At 36.7% G+C, this 20710-nt stretch overlaps 1 protein-coding gene across 1 annotated transcript in view; it reads left to right on the plus strand.

Moving 5' to 3' along the window:
- Positions 1-20710, plus strand: part of Tace (ADAM 17-like protease Tace) — an 87793-nt gene that overhangs the window by 6587 nt on the left and 60496 nt on the right. The window contains exons 2-3 of the mRNA XM_083133980.1: positions 14642-14780; positions 19707-19807. Coding sequence (XP_082990106.1) covers positions 14642-14780; positions 19707-19807 — 240 coding nt within the window. The remainder of the gene's footprint in view (positions 1-14641; positions 14781-19706; positions 19808-20710) is intronic.

Raw genomic sequence — 20710 nt, forward strand, 5'->3', positions numbered from 1 at the left:
CCTTGGATGTTCTTTTGTTTTTATAGTATTGCGCGGTTTTAGATGTGTAATTTATATTCTTTTTTAGAAAGTGTCCTTCAAGCAACTTTTTAACCTAAATCCTTAACCTTCACTTTCACGACGAGGCACCATGTCAGGTGTCTGAATAACATCGTTTCAACCTGAAGAAGGAGGTAGTGTAACCTCCGAAACGTAGTACGAAAAATGAAAGAGAAAGAAGGGGAATGGATAAGGAAGGTGGGGGTAAAGAATGGGTACACTATCCGCGACCTGGAAAAAGTAGCTAGGAAAGCCAAAAGGATTGTTAGGCAAGAAACATCGCAAAATGACAAAGAGGATAAAAAAACTGAGATAGGAAACGGTGAAAAAAACACATATTTTGTCGGGATCCCGTATTTTAAGGGGGTCTCAGAGAAAATTGAAAAGTCCGTGAGGGGTTACGGAATAAAATGTGGGGTAAGGGCGCCCCGGAGTATTGAAAAGCACTTTACATCCTATAAGAAAGGGAGGGGGGATAGGCACAATAACCCTGAAGAGCGGAAGGGAGTATACAGGATAGTGTGTGAATGCGGAAAGGAATATGTGGGACAAACCGGGAGAAGTATGCAAGTTAGGTGGGGAGAGCATGATAAGGACGTAAAGGAGGGCATACCCAAAACTGGATTATCTGAACACATATTGGTTAACCGACATAAGATTGCTAAAAGGGAAGTTATTAGGGAGGTTAACAATAAATTGGACAGAAACGTATATGAAGCTGCCTATATATGCGCGAAAAATTGGAATAAACTTAACAGGGACGATGGGAATTTAGAAGACGGCTGGGTTAATTTCTTTAAAAAATGGGATAAAGCCGCAGAGTTTAGGGACGAGATGGGCTTCCATGTTACTCCTGAGGTTAGGAAAGCCGCCGAGGTGGAGGTCGACTTCTCCTTGGATTGGTGACTCCCGAGCCCCAGTTTGGAAGGATTGAGGAGGGGAAGTTCTCTTTCCCCAGGTACGGGCTGACACCGTGCATTCGCCTACCCTGAGCATTGGTCGGCAGTTCGCCGACTTCAGCCTTGGATGTTCTTTTGTTTTTATAGTATTGCGCGGTTTTAGATGTGTAATTTATATTCTTTTTTAGAAAGTGTCCTTCAAGCAACTTTTTAACCTAAATCCTTAACCTTCACTTTCACGACGAGGCACCATGTCAGGTGTCTGAATAACATCGTTTCAACCTGAAGAAGGAGGTAGTGTAACCTCCGAAACGTAGTACGAAAAATCTCATACTCACACACGTAAGTTGCCGATTTTTAATCTTTTAGCCTAAAGTTTATATTTAATTGTGAGTAATTCGCACATTACCAGTATCCAATTTTAGGTTCATCGATTTTACATTTTCTCTCATTGTACATTGAATCTTCATCGTCCCTACATAGTAAAATGTTTTGTACTTGGTACAGAGTCTGAAGAAGTCTTTGCTAGAAGGTTGAAACGTTACGTTAAGTTTATGTTTTAAAATAAAATAAATTTTTCCCTTGGTCAGCATATTGAGTTTTTCAAAACAATCATTTGCTAACTTACGCTGTACTGCAATTTGAACTTAGAATCTTCAAAATTTCTTACATGCAAACTTAAAAGAACAGCAATATTACAGCAAAAGATCACAGTCACAGGCTCAAATTTTTAGTCACCATGGCGACCTGGCAACTAGGATTTTTCGAGCCTGGTTCTAAAGCAATGCGTTTCCCTCACCCCTGGAAACTGCATTCGAATGAAGTTTGTTTATCGGTACCCGAGGTCAAAAGGAATGTTTTCCATGCGGGTGCAAGCGGGGGTTGGGGGAGGAGGGAGAGGGGATGTTGAAACTGCATCGTAAGAATGGAAGTTTGAGGCATGCTGAAGAAAAGCCTTTGTTCTTGAGCACAAGTGTTTCACAAGTGGCTACAAAAGTTACCCTGCATTGTCTAAGAATTGAATTTGGAAATAGCTGCAAGAATTGGCGCGCATCTCTTTAGGGCAATTAGCCTCTGAGCTATAGTCATTTCAATGTAACCCTGCATTTTGCTGAAATCCGAAACTTGAGACAGTGGTGCAGGCCTTTCATTCTTTGTTAACATTACAACAAAAACAATATTTGAAAGGTTCAAGAAGATGGGGTATGCTGACGCAAGGGAAGTTTTAAAAGGATAAGGTGCACCTCCTTGATGGCGTAGCGGTAGTGTCGTTGCCTTGTAATCAAGGGATCATGGGTTTGATACCCGGTGGAGGCACAAGTGGTTCAGATCCCACTTTAAACAGTAGGTACAGTCTCGATTAGCCTTACTGTGAATGAAGTGGACTTAAGAAACACCAAATCAAATTTAAAGGAAAAGGCATGTGAACACAATTCTTCCTTAGCAAAGACCTCTTTTTTCTTCTGTGGGTTTTACCAGTACCCAGCATGCCTTGAGCATCAAAGCACCAAAACAATCATGGTAAAATCCATCTTACCATGCAACCAGAAAACTGTGCTACACCTATCAGTTGTCCCACTACAAGGACATCTTCGTGGACATGTGGTAGCTACATACCTCTTCGTGTCTCATCCACATTGTGAGGGAATTAAGGTCAGTTTTTTTTAAGCTTGTCTGGAACTGTAGGAGAGAAAGCGAAGAAAAAGATGAGAATCCCTGAAGATGCCCAACCTCCACCCGCATACATTCAGGGGTAGCCTCTTAGTACCCTGGCACCTTTAAAATAAACCAGGGCATCAGATAAGCGAAATTTCGGTTCCCCCGTTTTTCTTTCTTTCCTTCTTTATTGGTACTTTCAATTATACATGTTTGAGGCGATAACCCTCAACTGGTTAATGTCTCATGGATATTGTGGACTAAGATTGTTTCGGCGTACCAGAAACGAGCTTGCTTTAGTTAAGATTTTTTTGCTAGTAGTGCAATAAAATAAAATTTATGTGTATTCATCAGTATGTTAGGAATAGAACAAGGTAATATGTTATGACAGGGGAAGTAGAACGAGAATTATATCCTGAAGGATATTAAATAAGTTATAGTCTCTAAAATGTGAGAATTAGTAAATAATAATAATAGTAAAGAGGAAAGAAAGGGAAAAAACTATGTGACTAAATATAGAGATTGTAGGGTGAAGTAAGGTGATGTTATGAGAAGAGAGGTGATCTTGCTGAGGTACCAGGAGGAAGTGGTCATACTGGGAAGAACGTCAATACGGGAGATGGGTTTTCCTGGAAATATCAGGAGTGTATATGGTTCCAAGGATACTTCCGGAAAGGTTAGGGCTGAGAAGGTGAGAGAAGAAGGGGGGGGGGGGAGGCAGTTAGTAATAGAAGAGTTTATATGTTAAAGTGGAAATACAGTAGTTATTGTGGTTAGTGGTTAATTCCTGGGTCGAATCCATTTTAGAGAGTCTCTTGGAGATTTCCTGGTAAATGGGTGTTCTCATCATCTGTCCTTTATCTGTGGCCTGCCTTTCAGTTAACACTAAGTTGCCTATTCTTCTAGAGGATCCTTCCATGGTTTCTAGTGTTGGCTTTGGTGTCCATCTAATGGGTTGGGTCATTGATGAAGTTGATTCAGTATCCTGCATGATCTTCTTCTGGGAAGTTCTTGGTTGGTTGGAGGTTGAATAGGTGGTTGCGGGTGGTTTCTGGTTTTGAATTTGCGGTATTCCTTGTTAGACATGAGCTCTGCCAAGGAATTTAGGATTTCGAAGTCTTGTTTCGAGCAGATAAGATGGTAAGTGTCAAAGTTTGATAAGTTATCTCTGAGTTGGATAACGAGGCTTAGTTGATGGACAGTAGTAGATACTTTGTGCTCAGGTGCGTCCACAATATTATCACAAGATTCGCATAATTCATTCTGCCGATGTAAATGTTGACTCTAAGGACCATGTCCGGTTAAGAAGTGGATTAATCCTCTTGACGGTAGGAACTGACTCATTTCAAGTTTTTCTAAGACGCTTGGAATGAAGTAGATGCGAATTTAAGTTTAGGATTTTTTTTATGTAGAATCATTTTCACTTGTATACAGTGGAATCTCAATTTTATGTTTTCAAGGGGGCCAAGCTGAAAAAAACTTAAAATATGGGAATTTTTTTTAACATTTTACTATGTAGGGATGATGAAGATTCAATGTACAATAGGAGAAAATGTAAAATCGATGAACCTAAAATTGGGGTTACACAGTGTAAAACAAATGCATGTTTTGTGAATTAGCAATGAAAGAAGCAGCAAATAAACATGAAACACAAGAAGTTGAAAGTTTCATAAAATTACAATAATTACGCTACAAAGTTTGTCCCATGCATGATTAAATAGTCTTTTTTTGAATGAATGGAATTTTATTCCCGTCTATAAACATAGTTCTGAATAGGTTTCCTGATTCCTTACTGTGTTTTTATCTCTTTTGTGCAAAAGAATGTTTTGCGTCCCACTCCTATGTGCTTACATGAGTAGATTAAATTTGGCACTTTATCATTAAAATTATGGTTTTCATTTTACATGTTTTAAGTAGGTTAATATTGTTAGATGTGTGTGCCTTTGTATTTAATTAATTGCCTTCATCATCTACACGTGTAAGTTTTCATGCAAAAATTGTTCAATTGGTTTATTTTACTTCACATTTCTGCCACTTTTGCCTAATCGCAAAGATGTGGATGAGTGATGAAGGGACAAAGAACATCCTTGACAAGGCTGGGATACAAATCAGACACACCTGGCATCGGAGCATGGTATGCTAACAACTCCACCACAGAGGCTGGCTTTTCATGCAAAAAGAACACCCCATACAGCAAGAGTTACAATTAGTAGCACAACCTACTTTTCACAACAAAATGTATTTTAAATTAATACTTTCTGCAGTAATGATTCTGAACTATTTTTTGTTAGATTAAGAGTGTTAAGTTTAGTAATTCTGTATTGCAAGGTTTAGTTAGACAGGCATTTCATGTTCATTCCTGGTAGCTTGTGTGTGTGTGTGTGTGCATGCAATAGTATTTCCTCAGAGAAAATGGTAAAAACACACTGCAATACAGAGGTCATAAAGTAAATTGCTCCCCTGTGCTTTGTACAATACCATGGAGGCATTTAAGAGGGTGTGGAGTTAGGGTCCCACACTTTCTTGATCGCGGCCAAAGATGGGGGTGCCCCTGGCCACCTTAACCCCCCCCCCCCGAGTTTCCTCCTTTTACCCACATTATGAGACACTGGGTGGGTGCCGAAGCCGCTTGATCAGATGGAAAAAATCCCGGTTCTCCCCCCGCCAGGGATCAAACCTGAGTCTCTCGCATGGTAGTCAGCCACCCTAACGACTGAGCTACCGTGTATTGGGTCAAATAATTGTTTATTGTATTTTCTATATTTTGAAATAAATTTTATGTATGAAAATACCGAAATCTACAGATTGCCAAAAAATTTCTAACTTTCCAGTGTGTATAGTAAGTAATCAGCTGCTATTCTACTTGCATTTATAAGATGTTGAAAGTTGGATGATTAGTAAAAATAAACAAGCAAACTCGTTTTTGTTCATTTGTGCCTAATGTGGATATATTTGATTAAGTGGTTATTTTTCCATTTCTTAAAATTAAGTGAAATAGTAAAAATTTTAATTTTAGGCTTTGCACATTGATTTTCATGCCTATGTTAGTTTAGTTTAAGTACCCTTGAATGATCAAATAGGCTAATCAGAATGGGACCAACAATTTAAAGATTTATCTAACTCCACTGGGAAAGGAGCCCAGAACCCTCTTGATCACAAGATGACAATATTATCGCTATGCCATCTTTGAGGTCCAGGTTTCTCAGGTGATTATGAGCAGAAGTTCAATGATCCATTAATGATTTACAAAAGGAAATAAAACAGTCCTTACTCATAACTTGAAATCAGGACTACTAGTGTAGTTATGCCAGGGTGCCTCACCGGAATTTCATTGGGTAACCAAGGCATGCCCTGTCTCACAAAATGACAATAAATATTTTGTTATACTTGTTTTATTTGACATTAATTTATTGCCTGTGTGTCTGAACAAAATCTAACGTAGCACAATGATCATTTTGTACATCAAATGGGAGACACTTGGATGGGTACGGTATTGCATTTGGATGGAATCAGCCAAGACAATTAAATATGTCAGCCTTATAATTTTGGCATGGTTAATACACAGAGGAGATATTTAAACTTGAAACTTCTACAAAAATAATGGGGGGAAAAAACCCAACTGTGAACAAACTGTATTGAAGCAGATTTTAAAGTGTGTGTGCAGCTACCGTATGTTGTATAGTAGGTAAAGGTAAAGTTCCCCGTGCATATAGCACCATGCCATGAAGACACACACATTCAGGGGAATATGGTGGTAGTGCCCGACATATTCTTGATCTCTACCATTTTGGAGGTGATGTGATGACAACCAAACTTCGGCTGCCTTTACCCCCCTCCACCCCAGGACCCATTGATTTGAGTCTGGGCAAGTTCCTGCTGAAAAATTCTGACCTTAGATCACTTACCCAAGATTCAAACCTGGGTTTTCTGCAAGCCAGTCAGCCAGTCTGTCTAGTTCTTTTTACATTTGTAATAAAAGTAATACCACTAAGCAGTAGTATCCCCTTTTTTTCTCAATTTTCTCTGTATTATCATTGGGACAAACACAAACATCCACGTCCAAACCAGGATTTAAACCTGGGACTCCTGGCATTGCAGCATGCTGTGCTAACCACTCTGCCATGAAGGTTGACTAAACCACCACAGCTATCGAGTATTAGTATAGTATTGCAATGCAGGCCTCCCCGATGGTGCGGTGGTAGCGTCGTTGCCTTGTAATTAAGGGGTCCCGGGTTCAATACCCGGTTGAGGCACATAGTGGTTCGTATCCCACTTTATACTGTAGGTCCAGTCCCGATTAGCCTTACTGTGCACAAAGTGGACTTAAAACACCAAATCAATCAGTCAATAGTATTGCAACTGACCATACTGGAAACTGACCATAGATATATTAACTATTACGCCATCCAGCAAGAATAGAATCAAACTGTTGGTCAAATTTTTCAGAACATAGTATTTTAGATAATTTACTCATTTGTCCTGCACTGTGGCTGTTCGGTCATGCTTTGGGCACCGGCTATGGGACGTGTTCAGGTTTGAGTCTCCTTGGGGAAATGTCAGCTTTTCTCCTGAGATTCTGGCCTGTGTATGAGACTGGTGAACACTCACCATTATGATAAAATTGGGGAACTACGAATGAGTAGCATAACCCAGTCGTAAAAATCTGCGACAATAACTGGGGGGTTGTCATGCTGACCACAAGTCACCCCCATAACTGGTTGGATGGTCTCCCACCTCAGAGTAGGATCAGGTGGGAGTGCGGCCGGCAGTCGGTAGGTAGACCTGGGCCCTCAATGGTCTGTTGCGGCATGGGTTATGTATGTTTTAGTTTAATCGTTTCAAGGTGCAAGATCTTGATTGTCAATTCTTAACTATGTTAACAGAAAATATTAAATAGTGTTTGATTCAGTGAACTAAAACAATATAAATTGAATGTTCTAATATATTACTATCAGGGAAAATGTATTTCATATTTAAAATATATATATTTATAAACAACCTGAAAAATGCACCCGGGTTGGTTTTTTTTTTAAAAAAAAAAACGGGCAAAATGCCAGCCCTATCTCTTCCCTCGCTATTTTGGGAAGGGGATGCAAAGTTTAGCCTTATTTTCAAAGAATGGTCCTTTCTCAACCAAATGAAAGTCATTTCATGTTCCTGGGTGCATTACATTATCGAATATGTGAGACAAACTCCCCACACCTCCAAAATGGCTGATATCGAGAATATGTCGGGCCCTACCCCCATATCCCCTGAATGTGCCTTCATGGCACTGTGCTATATGCATGGGGAACTTTGCCTTTACCTACTATACAACACAAGATAGCTGCACACACACACACACACACACACACTTTTAAATCTGTTTCAATACAGTTTGTTCACAGTAGACATATCACAATTGTGTTTTCCCATTATTTTTGTGGATATTTCAAGCTTAAACATGTCTTCCGTCTATTAACCGCGCCAATATTATAAGGCTGACATATTTAATTGTCTTGGATGATTTCATGAACAAAACATTAGTGACCCCAGTTTGGCCCCCAGCATACACATATATTAAAAAAAGAAGAAAAAAAAATCATTGTGAAGTCATAGCTTAAGAAATTCCCTAAAATATTTGTATCTTTTCTTAATGTCTAAAAATGTAGTTTAGGCAGATATTTGAAAGTGCCATAAGAATCTAGAGGTATCTCAGAATATGAAAAATCAGTTTTTCATCCATCATATTGAAATGCTTTCAACAAATGCAAATGCAAAATAAAATCATTTCCTGGGTGTATCTAGTTGTGCAATAATTTCAGCTTAAAAAGACTAAATTTGCTACAGATATAATGGTCTCAACATTGATGACTTTCCCCCCACCCTTCCTAAACCACACACTATATTACAGAGCTTTTATTATAAACTTCAAGCTCAAGTAATGTTCTTAGCTGAGACTTGGTTTTCTTAATCTATGACAATCTAACCTCAGATATTAACATAACTTAGAGCTCTCGCAAGGCATGTTAAATCAGTCTGTCGTTCACCATCTTTAAAGATGGTAACATTTTTTTCTCAAATACAATATGACACCAATCCTATTTTGTAACTCTAAATAAAAATTGCAACTCAAAAGCTTTACATTTATGGCAAAATGTATGTTTGCGATTTTACCACCACTCCTTTCCTAAACTATGAAATATAATTTTAAAAATTTTACAAAAAAATTGTGGACTGACGAATTCTCTACAATGACTGAGTTTGGTTCCTTATACTCTGAAAATGCATTGTAGACATGGTATAGAGCATGCGTGCAACATGAGTCAAATCAGTTTTCCATTCACCATCTTGAAACAAATTGTCCATTTTCACTTTCATGTAATATCATTGTAGTCTGTCAAGTTTCTAGCTGCAGAAACATGTTATCATGATCACTAAATAGATGACTTGTCTACCCATGCTCCTAAATTGTGCATTATGTTTTGATAATTTTATTGTCAGTTTACAGTGCAAGTAATGCCACAATGCTCCTGAAAGTGTTATGCACATAGCTCAAAATTGTAGTTTATAAAAAGGTTTGAAAATGTCAAAAATGGTCAAAATATGAAATTATGCTTATTTATTTATTTATTTATTTATTTATTTATTTGAGAAAATTTCAGATACAGCACAGGTGGCCATTTTACACTGAAATTGTCAACAATGAGAAAGCAATAATTATAATAAGCATAAAAATAAAAAATAAAATAAATAATTAAAAATAAATAAGAAATAATTAAGAGTAACAAATCAACATAAAAGTGAATAGCAAATGAACAAAAAAATAAGTAAGAGATGGCACTATGTGATATTAATTACAAGTATTTCTTCTGATAGAAGACCGAAAGGCAAACTCGGAGGAAAATATATCAATACTTGAGGGGAGATCATTGTATTGTGCTGCAAGTCTATAAAAGAGAGATCTTTTTTGAATTTCTAGTCTAGGTTTTTTAGTATAAAATAACCTTGTATTGCGGGTTGTGCGCATAGGTACTCTAAAGTGGAATTCCTCAAGGAGTGTGTTGCAGCGGATTTTGCCATTCACAATTTTGTATAAGTAACTGAAATCATTCTGCAAACGTCGCTGATAAGCAGTTTGTAAGTTTAGAAAAGACAAGAGATGCGGAGATGAAAAATTGCGTAATGAGGGAACCCTGTGACGGACTATAGCTAGGAAGAAGTGAAAGACTGAATCGAATCTGGAGAGGTGAGTGGGACATGCCATGGACCAGACGGGAGAGCAGTATTCTATTATTGGGGAGATGAATGATGTGAAGTACAAAGTGAGGGCTGAGATGTCACTAATTTCAGTGAAACGGTAGAGTAAACCTAAGAGACGCATGGCCTTTTTTGTGGTGCATAAAATATGTTCCTCAAATGTGAGCTTTTGGTCGAAAACAATGCCTAGGTCTTTGTGAGAGGATACTGCTTTGATGTTATTGCCAGAGATGGAGTAAGATGACTTTAACAGATTCTTCTTGAGAGAGATAGTGAGAGTAGTACACTTGTCAGGATGTAATGTAAGGTCCCATGTCAGGCACCAGGAAGTAAATGTATTGTATTTACTTGAGTACCCCACAGCCCCTATTTTTAAGAAAAAATAAAATTGTGGTACATTATGAGAGTACTCAACTTCTTGGGTATAGAGCTCCTAACCACAAATAATATTTATCCTACATGGGCAAGCACCCCATTACATTCATTCAACACACTGAACTGGAGGGAGGGAGGAGGGGTCACTGTCTCAGTGCAAGGCATTGAAAAAATGGAACATTTGCACACTTACTAAATTTTGAGAAATGAAATGAATCATTCGAAAAGTTTTTGATTTAATTACACTACAATTAACTTTATTCTACTTTCATGACATTTCAATAAAATGTACTCAATTCTCCTTGTAATGTTTTATACATGAAAAAATTATTGTAAAGGTTGATCGTCACAGGTGAAACTATGTTTCTTGCCCATATACAGTAGTGACTAATATCTAAGATATCTAAGGTGCTACCACATTTCAAAATTATAACCTTTGTTCGTTCAATGCTTTACCTAAATATTTCAGATCCTTTCGATATTTTGTTCCTTGGATATATATTTGCATTATTTCTGTTAAAAGTCAATTTCTAGCATAATTATTTTGATTATATAAGCTTGGCTAAGCCTTTATTTTACAAGTTTTCTCAAAACTGTTGACAATTCTAGAACCTTACAATTATTTAAAGCAATAATTTACAACATTTTGAGTGGGTTTTTCAGTGTGGGGAAAACTGGTCTGGGCCCACCCTGACCAACCCTGGTTAGTTATGGGAATTCAAACATTCCTATCCACAGATGCTGCCAGTGGCAGATTAACATTTGCTTGAAGGAGATGTATGCCTTTATCATCTTTATCACACCCCTTCCCATACTTAGGGGGGAAAAGGTATATTTCTTGTGTCCTCAATAATTCATTAATTCCTATTGCTCTTATAAACTTCTTTTCACTCCATTGATATCCCCCCTTTCCCGATCCGACATCTTCCAGTACCCATGGCATGAGCACTCTGCCATAGCTACCAGGCTTGACATGTGCATTGTTTAATGTTGCAATCTTTACTATAGTTAATTTGGTTTAAAGAAATTATTTGCCAGTGCCAAAAGTAAGACTTGGCCCTTATGGTTCTGTCACCCACCAGCACTCTCGGGGTGGGGGAAATATGGTTGCCCTCCCTGACTCCCTTTAATTCATTCTTGTATGTGTCTTAAAATGCCACAATGTCTGCTGCATTTCAATCCAACTGTGCAAAATTATTTATCAGTATATGAGGAGAAAGGTAAAATAAGACACTCAGTGAAAGCTGCCTCTTTGTCCTCTCACTTTAATCCAGCTTTGGATGCTACTGTATTGTAGAGTGACCAACTTTTGGCCACGAATTAAGGGAAATTTAGTTGTGACAAATTTTGCACGTTGTTAGCTGCACAATGTCGCTTGACTCGTAAAGGCACAATACAGAATTAAAATTTGCATGTATTTGTCCACTGATGTTTAACCTTTTGCCGCCCATGGCCTTTTTCACATGTAAGCCTCTCTGTCCCGAGCCGATTTTGAACAAAATACAGAGTTTCAATGAAATGAGTGTAGATCGGAGGCTAATTACCCTAGAGAGATGAGTGATATACCGTTGTACGCGGAATGAACCAGAGATTCAGACTATATGAAATTTCTGCAAATTCGGCGTATATGTGGCGGGGGGAAGGGGGCTAACTCTCAAAATTCCAAAATTTCGGGAAAAAAATTTTTCTTCCCTCACCCTCCCCTCAAGCAAAAAGTACATGACAGTGTCGACATGCACATGGAAATGATCGCTAACATGTAAGGAACACAAAAATATTTGCATTATTATCACATGACCAATGTAACTTGAGTTATACCCCCGAAAGGAATGGTCGGCATGCGACTGATTCAAGCTTCAAAATGCAGCGGTACCTTGAAATGACTTTAGCTCAGAGACTATTTGCCCTGGAGATATGAACGATATACCGTTGTACGCAGAATGAATCACAGATTCAGACGATATATAATTTATGCACATTCGGCGCACATATAGAGGGGGTAAGGGGGGAAGTCCCCTGAATTTTTTTTGTTTTAAAATGGGGTTTCTCCCTCCCGCCCCCCGAAAAAAAGGATATGAAAAGTTCAAAATGCACATAGAAATTATCGCTGACATGTAAGGAACACAAAAATATTTGCATTATTATCATATGACCAATGTAACTTGAGTTGTACCCCCAAAAGGAATGGTCGGCATGCCACTGATTCAAGCTTCAAAATGCAGCGGTACCTTGAAATGACTTTAGCTCAGAGACTATTTGCCCCGGAGATATGAACGATATACCGTTGTACGCAGAATGAATCACAGATTCAGAAGATATATAAATTATGCACATTCGGCGTACATATGGAGAGGGAAAGGGGGAAATCCTCTGAAAATACTTTTCTTTAAAAAAAATGGTGTTTCCCCCCGCCCCCCGAAAAAAAATGTCAAAATGCAAAATTTATGCAAATTTGCGTATATATGAAGGGGGAAGGGAGAAAACCCCTAAAAATTATTTTAAAAAATTGTCACTTCACCCAAAAAATGTCCTTGCACTTGGGCACAAAACGACACCTACGCACAACATTCACGGACGAAAAGCTAGAACGTAGTGAAAAATGAGCGCCAATTCTTGCAGATGCTTGAAATTCTATTTTTAGACAATGCTGGGTAACCCCTGTTGCCCCTTGTGGACGCATGTGCTAAAAAAAACAAAGGTTTCCTTCAGTGCGCTTCCAAATTCCATTCTCACAATGCAGATTCAACAACCAGTCTTCCCCCTCCCCCTCCCCCTGCTTGCGCCCTCACGGAAAACTTTCATTTTGACATCGGATACTGATAAACAAGCTTCCTTCGAATGCACTTAGCAGGAGGGAGTGAAAAGCATTGCTTTAGAACAACAAAGCCGGTCTTCCTTTGTCGGCAAAAATTTGACGTTGAAAACAGCCGCAAAAGAGAAGTACCTTTTCCTGCCTTTTCCCCTCCATTTTCATGAAGAGAAAAAAAAAATGCAAAAAACCATTTCTGTTAAATACATGTGTTAGGAACAATATAAAAAAATTAAATCGAAATTCTAGCCAAAAATAGAAAAGTTATAACTTAAAAACTACGACCTTGACACAGCATCTCGATCGAGACGCTTGGGACAGTGAGGGTTACATTTGGGTATCTCGTTCGAGACGCTTGGGCGGCAAAAGGTTAAAAGCCCAACATTTTTCTATCTTGTGCAAATTTTAAAAAAAACCTTTTGCAAATATACTCATAATTAATTGCTACCCTTAGTTCTGCTTAAGAAGTTCTAGCTGCTTTGCTTCCCTGATAAGTCCATTTGCTGTTATCAGTGAAAAAATTATTTTATTTGGCACATCAGTTTGCTTGTTTATGAAATCACTGAAAATATTGACTCATCTTTGTTCTACATTTTCTGTTTTTACCACATTCATACCTACCGAATGTAGAACATGTAAGATCTTGAGGTCGACTTGAAGTTCTAGCCGAACTCATATTACATTGGAATGAATTGAAATTTTGTGATCTTTATTGTTAATGAAATATACGGGAGTAACACCAAAATGCCAATGATGAAGCCGGGAGGATAAAAAAAATAGCTCTAATAGGGGTGTTCTTGGAAAATATGGTAATATACCCTACAGCATTGTAACAAAATGTACCTGTTGAATGTAGTAGGTTACCTTTCAAGGAACCACCTGTTTGCCAGGTCCTGCTGAATAAATTGCAGACTGCTCTCTGCAGTCCATGTAGTTGATAAAAACATGCAGCAACCAGTGACTTATTGTATTGGAGTAGGAAAAGTCTAGCCTGGCTTTTCACTATATTAAGTGCTGTAGAAACCTAGACAGTTGTAGAAGCTTGCAGCAACAACCTATGTAGATTGCTGCTCCGTAAAATGCCATGTGCTTTTTGCAGGTGGATTGGAGGGCATCAAATTTCTTACATAAATGAGATCACAATAAATAGTGCTTTCTAAGTAGAAATATAACTACAGTGGAACCCCGATTTTACATTTTCTCGCATTATACATTGAGTATTGATGGTCCAAACAGAACCAAATGTCAATTTTGTCGATTTTACATTTTCCTGCATTTTAAGTTTTTTGAGCTTGGGCCCCCTGAAAAACGTAAAATTGATGTTCCCTTGTACTTTTTTTTTTTATAAAGATTTCTCTGAAAACATTTGGTGGTTGTGTTGCGCAATCAGTAGGCAGCAGTGGTTATGCTTTTGTGTTATTTTTACATTCTGACTTTAATTTCCAGAGGTATTTACCAGGAAATATGACAGAATTACATAAAAACAAGTTCTTGAGCAAATGTGGATCTACAGTAACATGAACTAATATGTAACTTGATATGTATTTTGTAAACTTGTGAGAAGTGAATTAAGTGACAATATCATCATTGACAAACATAAGTAATAGCGTGCTTTATTTTTCAGGTTCAATTTACAAAAATTTAAAACACTTTGAAATGCTCCATGCTTCACAGTTCAGCCATAACATTGTGAAGAGAGGTGCAAATCCAAGTTTACATCCTTTCAATACCATAAAAGAAGTATCTTTTCATGCATTGGGAAGGTAAGGATGCAACAAAGTTTTGTTTTATAGCTATTTTAGAAATTACAAACAGATAAATTAGCAACTCGAGCATGATGTGTGATAACTTGTGCTGGTTTTAAATACATGTACAGTCACAGACAGTTCTGGGTTGTAACGTTTTCATTAAATGTCAACAGGGTTGTTACAACCCAGAAGTGTCCATGACACATTACAAAATATGCCAAAAACATACAACATGCAACTCACAATTGAAACTACAAAAAAGGAAAGTATAACAATTGTCTAAAGCTACTGATTTGGTGTTACTTCATGGTAAATTGAAAATTTTAAGAAGTGCATTGACACCAGATTACTTTTTATTCATACCTTTCACAACGTATGATATTTCATATTTTAACCTTGTTAATAAGTGGTGATATTTATATCTGGGTTAAAAAATTATACCTGTGTTAAAAAATATGTGGGACAAAGTGCATAAGCAAACTTAACATTTCTATTGTAATGTATAGTTGTTACAAGCATAAAAACACAATTTTCCAAGTTACATTTCAGGAGAACATGCACTTCTGACATCAGAAATTTATTTTTAGTTTGATAAATGTTAGTTATAATAATGGATCCACAAGGAGCCATATTTTATCCGAAACATTACATCAGAAATGGTGTTTATATGTGTATAATAACTGTAAACTACAAGAAAAATGATTCTACAATGCAAGCAAGAAAAAGAAATTTACATCATGTGTTGAGACATTATTTGTAGAATGTGCATTGTTCTTGACCGTGAGAGACACATCATGGAAAATAGCATTGCCATTTTGCATATTATCTAACCCAGTTCAGCTCTCAATCACATTAAAATTATATTAAATTTTTCTGGTGACTCATTGAGGCACACATGCTGTTGTCAGCCAGTATGTAATGAGTTCTAAGTAATCAATCCCTTCTAGAGTTGGAAAAAAGCCAGCTTTTTTGAAGGGACGTTTTTTTTCCGATAAAAAGCTGGCTTTTTTGGAATGAAATGGAAATTTTGACTTTTTTGGCTTTTTACCAATTACAGCTAACCTATTTCACTTGAGGTTACCGTTATGAGTTTACAGGTTTGTAGTGACATATTTTACAACTAGCTAAAATAAATTAACATGATGTAGCAGTAAAGATGCAGATATTAGCCAGTCCCAGTGGACACATATTGCATAGTGCTTCAGATACATTTTTAACCCTAGCTTACCGGGAGGGCATTGCAGGCACAAAACCTCTAGTATTTAAATTATACAACTGTTTCAAAATAAATTCCATTTGTTTCCTAGGATGTTCCCAATATTTCTTTATTAACTAACTAACTAACTCTCTAGCCTTCTTAAACCCGAAGGTTCATGGCTGCAGCAACACAGGCCTTCCATCTTTCCCTATCTTGAGCAAGTTCTATATACTCTTTTCCATCCCTACCGATTTCCCTTAGGCCCATCTCAACGTTGTCCCTCCATCTTCGTCTTGGCCTTCCTACAGGTCTCTTACCATCAGGTTTCCCAACAAGAATCCTGTAAACTCCTCTTTCCTCTCCCATTCGTGCCACATGGCCTGCCCACCTAAGTCTTCTTGATTTAATTATTCTAATGATATCTGGACATGAATAAAAATTACGTAGTTCTAAATTATGTAACCTTCTCCACTCACCTGTCTCTTCATCCCTTTTAGGTCCAATGATTTTCCTAAGCATCTTATTTTCAAATACTCTCAATTTATGTTCCTCTTTCAATGTAATTGACCAAGTTTCACATCCATATAATACTACAGGCAAAATTACTGTTTTGTATATTTTAACTTTTAGTTTCTTAGATATTAAACGAGAAGACAAAAGTTTATGAAGAGAGAAGTAACATGCATTTCCTGAATTAAGCCTACTTTTTATTTTCTCTTTAATATAATATAATTTTCATTTGTTAATATTACTCCTAAGTATTTGAATTTGGAAACTGGTTCAAACGAGTTGTTATAAATAATTAGATTTTGATTATTATCTAACACTTGGTTTCGGCCTGTACGCATATATGTAGTTTTCTCTTTGTTAACTTCGAAACCTATCTCTTTAGCAGTTTTGAAAAATATTTTAGCATTATTCTTAATTGTATTTATATCATCCCCTAATAAGTCTACATCATCTGCATATGCTAACAACTGAGTCATACCATTTAATTTTAGTCCTTCTTTAGTTTCTTTTACCTTCCTAACAGCATATTCTAAGGCCAAATTAAAGAGCAATGGAGATAATGCATCTCCTTGTTTTAACCCATCATGAATTGTAAATTTGTCAGACATATTAATACCCACACGAATTTTACTTTCTGTTTCACTGGTGCATATTTTTATCATACTAACAAGCTTCTTAGGTATTCCAAACTCTACTAATATATTATATAATTTATCTCTTTTGACCGAATCATATGCTTTTTTGAAATCAATGAATAGCTGATGGACATTTTGATTATATTCCCACTTTTTTTTCAAGTGTCTGTCTGATGTGAAAAATTTGATCTGTAGTTGATCTGTTAAGTTTAAATCCACATTGATAATCACCTATAATTTCATTAGCATATGGGGTTAGTCTTGTTAAAAGAATGTTAGGCAATATTTTGTATTTTGTTGAGAGTAGAGAAATTCCACGGTAATTATTGCAGTTCATTTTATCACCTTTTTTAAACACAGGAACAATTATGAATTCTTTCCACTCTTGAGGGATTTCTTCTTTATTCCATATTAAACAAATTAATTTATGAACTTGACATATTAATGAATTTCCACCATATTTAATTAACTCAGCTGGTATTATAAAAACATAAATGTACTTAATGCAATTAGGAGGCAAAATCCACTTGGTGGGTATATCAGGCGCCATCTTTGAATGTCTCACTTGAGACACTCATGCCAGTGACAGTGTACAATTGGTTGGTTATGATGGTAACTATTGTAGTTATTATATTTAATAAACAACTGCACTTCTGCAAACTAAAAAATCATTAATAAAAATTATTATGGATTTTTAGTGAATGATCAAATATATGTGAGAGACTCATGAAATAATTGGTTATTATTTTTTATTAATGATAGATTTTTTGTAATTATTATAATTAGTAAAGAACTGCACATATATAATCAGCAAAGGAAGCAGTGATTCAATTATAATATGGTTTCTTGAAATTTAATGATAAAACAAAGTGTGGTCCCCCTCCCCTCCGGTATGTAAGTTTCTTGTATGGCACGGGTAAGCTAGGATTAAAAATAAACGTGAAGTCCTAATGAGCACATCAGACCATGAAATTTACTTAAAACAGGCTTTTACGTGTTGGTGTCTCAATTTAAATGTTGATGTCATAAAATATGAAACAAATGTTAGTATCAAAATATTCGATGTTTCGGGACAATTAAAAATCTGTACTGTTCACAACAAATATGCAGAAGTATACGTATTACGTGAATATATCCTGTTTAACGGAGCTTTGAGACGGAAGCGACATGAGGCTCTTGGAAACCAACCATTAGAAGTAAATGCAACGTTTCGAACCGAAGCAACATAAGCTGCAAGTGTTGCGTATCACTTGGCCTGTACCGTTTTTTAAGGGAACTTTCAGACCAAAACAACAAGTGACATGTGTCACTTGGAAGCAGTAATCAAAAAATTCATTCAACCTTTTGAATTGAAATGCGACAATGAGCTAAACACATCACTTGCATGTTGCTCGGACTATACTGTTTTCTGAATGGCATGCTGCATCGTGCACTGTTGCATCAGTCTGTTTTTCTTACTTGCATGGTGAATGTTTTGCTTTATACTGAAGAAGTCTGTGTTGCTTGTCATCTGTGACTTCAGTCTGAAAGCCCCTTCAATGGCACGCATCATGTCGCCTCAGTCTTGTTTGTGCATGCGTGGTGGATGCTTGCTTACAGACTGAAGGTGCCCATGTCACTTGTCACTTCAATGTGACCCCCTCCCTGCACTGTCATGTGTTGCTTTGGTCTGAATATTCTCTATACTGAACAAGATTGTTAGCTACTTTATCAGAGATTAAGATTTAATTTAGCCTGTAAATCACAGAGAACAATTGCAAGTACTATTGATGGAAAAGACCTGCTTTTTGATAGAATGTTCCTTTTATAATCATGAATAGGGCCCGGATTCTCAGGTTTTAACCTATTTTATTTCTTACTTGGTAACGTCACTATTCCAACATATATTTTTGTTTTATCCATTTCTTTATGAAATGCATGAATCCTATAGGTCCTAAAATGGCTAAAAGATGTTTGTTAAGATCCTAAAATGAACTTTTCAGCTAAATAAATATATAAAAAATCAAAAAATGCTGAAGAGAGAAGGAAAAGGGAAGCAAAGTTGGCATTACAAAAGAAGTAACTTAACAATGACACCTTTTAAATTATGTTTCATGTATGTTTTTCTATTATTTTTAAATGAACTTTCCTCTGGTTTTTAATTTTTTTTCTTTTTCCCTCACATTGCCATTTACATACCTGTGAGTTTTTTTTAATGGTAAGAGTATTGCCACATTTTATTTATACACATCTCAGTTCTTCCTTTAGGCAATATGTACACTGATTTTTATTAATCTAGACCTTTAGAAACAGATATTTGATCTTTTCAGTATCATTGTACAAATTGTACACTCCTCTTCATATGAAGTTGGTTGGAATAAGGTTCGAGAGTTGAAGAATGTTCTACTTTTTCTGAAAAGGAGTGTACTAATGCGAGGTCTGACTGACTGGAAATCAATCAGTCAATCAAACAGATAAGACATGATATTTATTCACAGATTTTGCATCGTTAGTAATATAAATGGAGCAGGTACATCCTGGTGTACTCAATTTTGCATTTGTTCATTCACATCTCACCAAAACAAAAAACAACATAATATATATTTTACTTACTTTCAGAGACTTTCGACTGATTTTGTCTCCACGCAAAGGTGTTTTGCATAAAAATTTCCAAGCATATGAGATTGGAAGTGATGGAAAGGAAAAACCTGTTTATGTTGGTAAGTGTACGTATGAATCAAAATTTCTGTCAAAGGGAAATATTTTCAATAACAAAGTTAAATTTCGTAGAATGTTCGGAGATGTATAGTGTAGAGTATGTATAAAAACAGAGCTGCCTCAGTGGCTGAACACATCTAATCATCATTCATCCTCCATTGTAATTGTCGTAAGTAGGTAGAATGACATAATTAGGTAACAGACATAATGTGTAGAGGGTTGAAACTCCACATACGGCCAACCTCCATGGTGGAGTGGTTACATGCTATAATGCCAGGGGTCCTGGTTCATGGGTGTTGGTTTTTGCGAGTGTTCCTTCATAAATTTCTTCATATCGGCACTTTTTGTTCGCAATTAGCCAAAGATACTCCAGTGCTTGGCCACTGTTGATGTTTAATTCCTGTGGGAAGTGCATGATGGCAGGTTTTTCTTTGATTTCCGTGTCTTTGAAGGTGTGCACTGTGTGTCTCACGTGTCCTGGTTCTGCCTGATTCTGTTTAAGGCAGGTTTTACCGATAGCTCTATAGTTCTTACCCTCGAATCTATGTCTTATTCTTGAGGATGAAAGCTCTTGAAAATATTTTGTTAATCTTTCAGACATTCATCTCTCTTCCCATATTAGTTTGCCAATTGTATCCTTGCATAATTCATGTTTGGGCACAAATGCTGGTTCTTAAATGCTTTTGTATTTCTTTTTTATGAGTTTTTTCTAAGCAGTTTCCTTGTTGTTTTCCAGCTTTCTGCATATTTCTCTATCGCTTTTCTGAATTTTGTTTGCAACATTCTAAGCATTTCTTCTGTGTTTCTTATCCCAAGTTTCTTTTTTACATTCTTCATCCTATCATTAATTTTTTCCTAATTTTCTACACTCATAACTCTTCCACTTGTTTTTTATCCAGACATTT

Source organism: Lepisma saccharinum, chromosome 13 (assembly GCF_977018435.1).
Source record: "Lepisma saccharinum chromosome 13, izLepSacc3.1, whole genome shotgun sequence".
NCBI lineage: Eukaryota > Metazoa > Arthropoda > Insecta > Zygentoma > Lepismatidae > Lepisma > Lepisma saccharinum.